This window comes from Fragaria vesca, unplaced genomic scaffold, assembly GCF_000184155.1.
Source record: "Fragaria vesca subsp. vesca unplaced genomic scaffold, FraVesHawaii_1.0 scf0513167, whole genome shotgun sequence".
Taxonomy (NCBI): domain Eukaryota; kingdom Viridiplantae; phylum Streptophyta; class Magnoliopsida; order Rosales; family Rosaceae; genus Fragaria; species Fragaria vesca.
Window position 1 is genome coordinate 246,711 of NW_004443449.1, and position 9,166 is coordinate 255,876.

General features: G+C 37.4%; 1 protein-coding gene and 2 non-coding genes across 3 annotated transcripts; 2 read left to right on the plus strand and 1 right to left on the minus strand.

The window, feature by feature from the left end:
- Window positions 1-713: 713 nt before the first annotated feature.
- Window positions 714-2,524, plus strand: LOC101300024. Its single transcript, XR_185536.1, has 4 exons — window positions 714-844; window positions 930-1,456; window positions 2,149-2,313; window positions 2,432-2,524. It is a non-coding gene; the product is annotated as an uncharacterized LOC101300024 (transcript).
- A 1,525-nt stretch (window positions 2,525-4,049) lies between these two features.
- Window positions 4,050-6,823, minus strand: LOC101304538. The gene is made up of 4 exons (XM_004310230.1): window positions 6,782-6,823; window positions 5,944-6,115; window positions 5,395-5,467; window positions 4,050-4,420 (listed from the first exon to the last, which is right to left on the minus strand). The coding sequence occupies exons 1-4, from the start codon at window positions 6,821-6,823 to the stop codon at window positions 4,396-4,398; spliced, it is 312 nt and encodes a 103-aa protein (XP_004310278.1). The 3' UTR covers window positions 4,050-4,395.
- Window positions 6,824-6,954: 131 nt separating this feature from the next.
- LOC101300214 lies at window positions 6,955-7,769 on the plus strand. The gene is made up of 2 exons (XR_185537.1): window positions 6,955-7,258; window positions 7,348-7,769. It is a non-coding gene; the product is annotated as an uncharacterized LOC101300214 (transcript).
- Window positions 7,770-9,166: the final 1,397 nt, after the last annotated feature.

Genomic DNA, 9,166 nt, shown 5'->3' on the forward strand with positions numbered 1-9,166 from the left:
TATANATTTGTATTGACAGAAGACAAGGTCTGCAAGCAACAGTTCCTAATGGAGAATGAGATAAAAGCGTTGTGTTATATTTTCTCAAGCTCAATGATATCTAGTTCTTCCCTTCTGTTTGTTTTGTCGTGCTCCTCTGTTTGCTCTGTTTTGGTCTTCCTGGTCTCTTGCTTCCATTGCCGCTGCCCTCCTTTCCTCTTTTTGCTCCGCCTTTCAACCTTTGCTTTTCCTCCACCCTCTTAATCTTTTCTCTGTCCACAATACCAAACAACCTTATTTGCCTTGCTCGCAACTCAATTTCATCTTCAACCACTATCACCGTTCCACAAATTTCCATGCAGGAGTTACGTTTCGTTTTTGATCAACTCTTCCACCCGTGGTTTGTTTGGCTATGCGCCTGCTGTGTTCTTTGGCGATGCAAGTTCGCTGCAGTGCTGGTTTATTTTGAGGCCCTTGATGTTGCTCTTGCGGCCAGGATAGGCTCTTGTGCGTTGTACTGCTTGTTCTTGCTCATGTTTGTGCCCTTGTGCCCTATTTCTTTCTTTAATGAAAACTTCTTTTGTTGGTGAGTTCTGGAATGTACGCAGGACATCAAGTACTTGGGTGTCTGGAGTACGTGTCAAGCAGCGATTGGTGCATGTGGATCACTTAGTGAGGCTCCGTTATCCCAGTTAGCGCGTGATGTGCTTGACTTTCGGTAACTCTCCCTCCTCGCGCGCAGTGGCGGACGCAGAGAGATATGTAAGTGGGGGCAAAAAAATTGAGGAAGTAGGGAACCTCTAGAGACAGCTCATTGTCCATTTCTTCTTCCTCTCCGATCTCCAATTTTTAATCACAGATCTTGGTAAGCAACATATTTTGAATCATTCCAGTAACAACAAGACACAATTTTAGGACCTAAACTTTGTTTAATTAATGTGAGGTAGCAGATTCTTATGTGCCAATGTCATGACTGGGGCAGATTTGACTAAATACTGGGCATACATACGAAGCTGCTGGCCAAAAAAAAAGTTCACTGGGGGCAATAGCCCCCACTCGCCCCCCTCTGCGTCCGCCATTGCTCGCGCGATCGATGAAATGGACTTATGAAGGTGGGTAACTTGAGAGGTGTGTTGAAGAAGCTTCGCATTGGTTAATACCCGATCGTCTCTCACAGTCTCACCCAAACCCGTAAACCATCGATGAAATTCCCCCAAATGCTTTCCAGTGGCTCCAGCGATGGGGTAGACTTGGGATTCGTCCGGCACCGGCCTCGCCCTCAGCAAAGGTTTGAGGTTCAGCTAGGAGATTACAAAGCACGGGAGTGATAGAAAGGAGACACCTCAGTTTAACAAAGGGGTGTTGGAAGGAGCTCAATCGTCGTCGTTTTGATTTGAAAGTAGATAGCATCGAAGAAAGAATGCGACTCAGGAACACACCATCATCTACTGAATTGAAGTTTCTGAGTCGATTTCAGGTATTGATACTGTATAATGGATTTTTAGTGTCTGATTTGCTTGTTAAGGATGGATTGGGTTAAACGTTTAAAGAGATGAGTTGCCCAGACATCCTCCTATTATGAGAATCTGGTCTGGGTTAAATTTAACGAATTCCATTTCTTTCTAGCAAGCAAGATTTCAATCAAGATTTTTCTACTTTTGATGAAACTCTTAACATGCTTGAAATAGATAGTTCCTTAATCACAAACTAACCTTTAACCATGTATATTTGATTCTAGCTAGCACTATATCCTAAATCATTTTGTTCCTTCAATGCTCATGGGTTTGGTTGTTCGTGAAAATTTAAACACAAGGGCTTGGAGTATGGTTAGCTTATGTCTACTGGAAGCTATCTTTGTGTATCTGTGTGTTCATTTGGATTTTCTATTTATTGAAAGGCTGTATGGATCTAATTCTACAGTTATCTTGTAGGGTAAAATGGACTGAGATGTCAATTCGGTTTAGTTTTAGAAAGACGGTAGCATGCCCATCTATGTTAGTAACTCCATCAGCTCAAAGTCAGTATCTAGACTCTCATGTCCAGTCGGGGTTAATATAAGTTACTTGTGCATAAACATAGGCAATTTCATGTCTGCAATTTGAACACAAATTGGTTTATGTTTTGTTTTCATGCTTTATATCCCATGCTTTTCATTTGAGATTGCTGCAGGTTTTCTTGTATCTGTCACTCTATGAGGATCTTGAGAGGGCCGCAAAAGAAGATGATAAAAACATAGCCAAAAAAAAAGGATCATGAAGATCCACGCTAAATGAAAGAAAATGACAAAAAAAAGAGAGGAGTAGGCACGAACAACTGATCAAGACAAGGGAGGAGGTGCTATTTTGTTATTTGTTTTAAAACTAATTTCTCTCTATCTTCTTGTTTCGGTATTTTCTCCTAAATATGATAAAGCTTCCAGAAGTCATTGGTTTCTTGGTCTTGCTATACACAGGTTGCTGCTGATTACAAGGCGGTTGCTTATACTCCAGATGTTATGGAACGGAGAAGAATGCAGGCAGAGACACTTCCAACTGTATTTGAAACATATTTTCACACTTCCAGTTTTTTGTTTAAATGTTCATGCTGTTTTTGTTTTGCTCCTATTGTTTATTACATGTTTTACTCATGACGTCCAATACTGCTTTCAATATGTAGTTATATCCCATATGGATTTCTTATTGGCATATCTTGATCATCCTATCTTCGACAGGAATTCATTAAGTGTTTTTTTTTCCTATGGGAAGCCCTATCGTCGGGAGCTGAACGTCTCTTAAGTTTTAACATGTGTGGTTAGGTCTCATCTATGTGAGAGTTTAACGTGTAGAGAATCGACCAAACTAGGTCACGAAGAGGTATGTAAGAGCATTTTCGTGTGATAAGTGATGATGGATTAGGGTTGACAGCTTCGATCGAGCCTCGAGCGTTGCCAAATCCAGTTGAATTTTATACCTTAGCCCTGTTTTACTATAATGATCATATCAGAGGGACAAATTTTCAGTTTATGAATTTCAGTCATTGGAATCACAACTTGTCTACTAATGTGGTATAACTTGTTTAGTAGGTTATATGCAAGTGTACAACTTTGTGAACCAACTACACACATGAAGCAAAATTTTCAAAAATCTCGTGTAATAAGATGTGATCGGAATTGTGAAATACGGCTATAGTTGAAAAATCACATATTTCGGAATCGTGAAATACAGCTATAAGTGTATATCTCTATGAGCAATCATACAAAAGAAGTAAAATTTTCAAAAGTCTTGTGAAATAAAACGTGTTCAGCGTAGTGAAATACGGTCATGGTATATAATTCACATTTTTTCGATAATGTTTGGGTCAAGCAAATCTGCTATCATTGTTGCTCTTGTTCTGCTTTGAGTAGTCTTTAACTTACCACAAGTGTTTATCTTGCTCCAGCAAATCTGCCGTCATTGTTGCTCTTGTTCTTTTTTGGGTAGTCATAGCTCATTACAAGTATATTGAGAAATTTCTACCGACTGTTATAAAGCAAATATCCCCATTAAAAACAACTTGTTACCTTCATTCCTACCGTTAATATAATGGTCTTTCCATTGTTGAGAAATTTCAATTTTTTTTTCCGTCAATTTACAACGGAAGCAACTCCCACAATTTACATGATTTCTACAATGAACTCACCCACAATTTCGATTTCACACCATTTTATTTTTTTTGGCATGCTTCCTAAAATAATGTATTTTTCAAATACAATGGGCCACCGTCTATATTCTATGATCAGTTGACGTTGTTTCCATTCAAATGCATTGACAATTATTTACAACCTCAGCTGGTGAGCTTTGCTTAGGTCCATTTGCTTTTGGATAATGTAACTGCTCAAAATCACATCGAAAAAACTGCACAAAGACGATATCATCATCATGGATTGAATATTCAAATAATTTATACTGTCATAGGAAAAATTTACAGTTGCTTGGGAACTTAAATTTTCATAAATCTATATAATAGACATGAAGTTCTAGCTTCTCTAGGACAAGTCGACAAGCTATAGACATCTCAAGAACCTGATATACTTCATACAGTTATCATATCATCATAGAAAATGCATTACAATCTCCGGCTTTAGCATCTAATTGAAAATGCAGTACAATTTCCAGCAAATTTCAGGAAGGAGTCCTTTCAAGATTACATAAGAAGATACAAAATTTGGGTTGAATTTAAATGTTTTCCCATGAAATTCGCACTTGCAATTTGGGATATATACTAATGATCCATATCCGCTTAAATTCATATAAAAACCAACTGAACTTAGTACATGCAACACATATTGAAGTAAATTGGAATCTTCAGTTTAGAAATACATACTGGTGATAGTTTATCATCTCCCAGCACTAGTACCAGATCCTTAACCTGAGACTGAGCAAAGGTCTCGTTGCAGGGTCAGCTCTGACACCTCTTTCTTAAGCTGCACGGTGGGATAAAAAAAACCCCAAAGATCCAGGTTATAAACAGAAAAACATGACAACTAGTCAATATCTGTTGTAGGGTCAGCTATGACACCTCTTTCTACGATTCATGTGACTAGTTTACGATTTAGTAAACGACGATCTGTTGTCATGTTTTTGGGTTGTGATAAATATAAGCGATTATCACAGCCCAAGAACATGACAACATATATTGACTAGTTGAAGCAACTAATTTGGCAGCAGATACCAGTAAATGGCTAAACATTGAGCAAGCAAGCAACTGAAAACAGAGTCTGGAATCAAATATACGTAATCGTACCAAAACCCGAACCTGACTAAAATGAGAGTAAGAAACAATATGTAAGCAAACTCAAGCAAAGAAAATAAGCAGAGAACTCATGACACTAGGTCTCAACCACATTCACCCAAAACAATTTTGTGGGGTTTAGTTCCCATATCTAACACCATAGCTTTCCACTAGACCATATATCTTAGGGTTAGGGATAATCAGGTAAACCAATCCTAATGAATCAGATCATCTGCTCACCCATGAGCTTCTACTATAATATTTTTTAGGCTTGGAAGCATGAGAAACTGAAGGTACTAAACCTATGCTATAAGCTTGAAGTCAATGATTCACTTCATCTTGGTGCATTAACCGATTCATTAAGCAACAAATTTCAAATTTCATATCCATGTTGCCAAACAACCAAGATTTACAAATAAAAGAATGAACATCCCATTGGCTGTAAAAAATTGAACACACATGACATGAACATATGAACCTACCTCCAGTATCCTAGAGCTATGTTCTCCATATTCATGATATTTGGAGGGCTGTATTTACAATATCAAGTACATGCATCTAGGAGAATAATTTGGCTGAGCACGAATGCAGCACCACATTAGAGAATCCAGGGCGAATAAAAACATACTTGCTCCAAATAAAGAATGTCCACTAGAAAATCCATACCTGTGGCTATCTATAAATGCCTTTGGTGCTTCCACATAATCACCTTCACTGTCCAAAACATGGCCTATGCACACTAAGTTTAACAAGAAGATCCATTACTATATAATATATGGTTTAATGCTCCACGAGAAGAAAGATATCGAAAACACAATCTGGGAAGACGAAGGTGGCAACTTGAGCGTATCTTTGAACAGGTATGAAACTGCAGTCCAAACAAAGGATCTGAGATCCCACAATTACATCAAACGCAAACACTCATATGTTAATTACCATATAAATTACCAACTTTACAAGACAAATACAAACCCCTCCACTAAATTCACCCAAAATCCCACAACAGACACAACCTAGAATTCTAAAACACAACAAACCACAGAAACCCAGAAGCTGAAACTCATTCACATTGACAAAAACGCCCATTCCCGAATCAAATTGGAACGATTATTGACGATAAATTCATTAATAGAACTTAGTTGTTAGAAAACTTCAATTTTCTAACCAAAACTCCCTATAATCTTCAAAAAGAGAGTTGAAACAACACAATGGTACCTTCGGCGGGACTTTCAGGAGAGGGAGCGGCGTCGCAGAGAGACCTCCACCCAAAACTCTCTCTGTTTGCTTTCACTCGATATGATGTTCCTACTGAGGTGGATTTGGTGAGACGAAGATTGCCACGCGAGACGCGCCAAGTGCGCGTGCTTCTTATCAAAGGTGAAAAGTCCTAATTCAATTGCGTCACTGTGCTCAGAGCATAAGTATTGATAAATTGAAAAAAATAGAGATTTATCAATTTTTAAATAAATCTTTAAGTATGTTTAAGAAGTTGATAAATTTTAAAATTGATAGAGAAAATTGATAAATTTATCAATCTTAGAGAGACAATTAACTAAAACTTAGCTAATGTATATAATTTAGCAATACTGTTGGAGTAAAAGTTTAAAAATTACTACTTTAAATCTAAATATTAAAAAATTTAACAATAAATTTAACGGAGATGCTCTAACGTCGTCAACCAGACATGGGCAGTACATGATGTACAGCATACAGAGCAGACGTCGCAGAGAAAAAGAAGAAGATGCGAAAGACAGAGTGACGAGTCAGACAGAAAAAAGAGACCGAGTCTAAGATAGAAGATTAGGTAGCTAGGGTGTCCTTGTTAATTGCAGTAAGCAGACTTTTCAATAGTTGCGTGCTTACAATCTTCAACGCTTGGGTAAAATTTGAGTAATGCAACTTGAATCAATCACAGCACGACCACCCTGCAATTTGATCTTTTATTAATCAACTCTACTATGGAAAATTTTAGAGGATATTCCAAATTGTCATTGCAACTTGCAACCACCAGTAGAGGTTGTACCCTTTATTAATCGAATATAATCGACAGTACCCTGCATCCTCGAAGCTTTGGTGTTTGGAGGATGTCAACCATGCAATCTCAATCAATCATGATCCATTCCATACAATTTGACTTTGTTGAGTTTCCTAATTTTTAACTCTTAATAGCGATCCATGCTAGTTGTCCTTTGGGTATATATATCTGCCGGTTTCAGTTCTAAGTTTACTCCAATTAAGTTGTTCAGTCTCGTTCAAATTTCTAAAAGAGTGATGGCCAACCCTGTCCGCCTTCTCCTCTTGTCTTCCAATTGCCCTCTGGTTTTCTTCTCTGCTTTGTTTTTCTTCAGCTTTATCTCTTTAGGGTGGTAGCTCGTCTCCACTCTCCACTGTTTGTATTTGCTGCAGCCTTTTTGCTTTCAGTTCTTTCCCATAAACAGAGACCATGCCAGCAACACCAGACACTTCATCAGTTACCACCAACACATAATGATTCCTCCTCCGTCTTCTTCGTCTTCTTCTCCACCATCCGGTAAATTCACGTACGATGTGTTCCTCAGTTTCAGAGGTCCAGATACCCGCACAAACTTCACGGACCATCTTTATACTGCTCTCTTGCAGAAAGGGATACACACGTTTCGAGATAACGAGGAACTTGAGAGGGGGGAGTCGATTGCTCCCAATCTCTTGAAAGCAATCGAAGAATCAAGATATGTGGTTGTTGTTTTCTCACCAAGCTACGCCGATTCTGCATGGTGTTTGGATGAGATTGCCAAGGTTGCCGATTGCATGAATGACATGGGACAAAAAGTCCTTCCAGTATTCTACCATGTTGATCCATCTGAGGACGTACGAAGGCAAACAGGGAAGCACTTTGGCAAATCATTTGAGAAGCACCAAAAGCGGTGTTCCTTGGAAGTAAAGAGGTGGAAAGACGCTCTTTTTCAAATAGGCAATCTCGCTGGATGGCATCTGCAAGATGGGTAAGCTAGCTTTCCATCTATGTATATAATACTATACATACTACAGTAGATATACCTTCTCAAAAAAAAAAAAATACATTTTCCCTTGATATATATTTAAGTTTTATACACCCTCTCAAATTTCTAAATATACATATATTCCAGCATTCAAGCTTTAGTTGTACCGATCATCTGTCTTACGGTCTTACCATCAAGTTGCTAGTAGTGGATACTTCTCAAAGCTATTTACTTTAGATTACTTGTTTTGAGATAGCGTATCGTTGGCGTAAGGAAATGGTTCATATACCCATAATCAACCGGTTAACTTTTACAGAGTTTCAGATCTCATGAAAACAATTTTGTCAAGATCTCATGAGATCTTGGCTTGGCTTCTCTTTCTTCTCCTTGAACATGGCCAAGTGTGATACGTATGAGACCTTCAAAACCTTGAAGGCCTAGCTCGTTTAGTTTGTGGAAAGAAAAGTAGTTCATTCTTATTTTTACATGGGAATGGATAGAGAACAAGAATAAAATTTTACAAAAACTTTCTATTCCGATATTTGGTAACATATTACTACACAAAAAATTTCAATAATGTTTTTCAAATGTCTTTTACTTCATCGTCTATACCGGAGTATAACGACGTTTGTAAAATGTCATAAAATATCTTTAATGACATTTGGTAAGTGTCACCTATTGTGTTTCAATGACGTTTCCAAGACGTCATGAAAGATTTTTCCACAACATTTTCCAACCGTCATAGAAAATAATATATTGTGTTATGAGTAATAAATGCATGGAAAAACATGAAGGAATGTCATCGGGAAAATTGATAATTAATGTAATAAAATATTATGTTATGAGTAATAAATACAGGGAAAAAATAAAGGAAAGTGTTTCTTTTGGATTTTAGAATGAACTACCTTCCTTCAAATTTTTCCTTCAAATTTTTCCTTTAATCAGGAAAGTGTTTCATTTCATTCTGCTTCCCCAAACGCAAAAAATGAACATGCTTTATTTCTTTCCGTGAAACAAAACGAGGCCTAAGGCCTAACCTAAGGCCATGTTTGGTTGGCAGAATCAAGACAAAGGGAAGTGAAAGTGTTTCCTTTCCAGCATTTGGTTGCAATAGGAAATAAGCTGGAAAGTAAAATGATTAATTCCCTAATGTAATTAAGGAAAATAGTTAAATAGGTGAGAAAGTGGTTTCCTCCACCAATTTCCTGCATTTATTACACCATTTTTTTACTAAATTGTCCCTGCTCAAATTATTGTTTCCCATTTTTAACCACATGTTTTTTAAAATCAATAGAATTTTGTTTCCTTTCCTTGTGAGTACCAAACACTAGAAATAAAAATGGATGCTCATCGAAAATTCTTTTATGCACCAAGGTGTAAGTGATGAAACAAGCAACTAATATGTTGTATTTTGATCTGGTCATCTATATCGCACTACATGCATATATAGTATTTTTAAA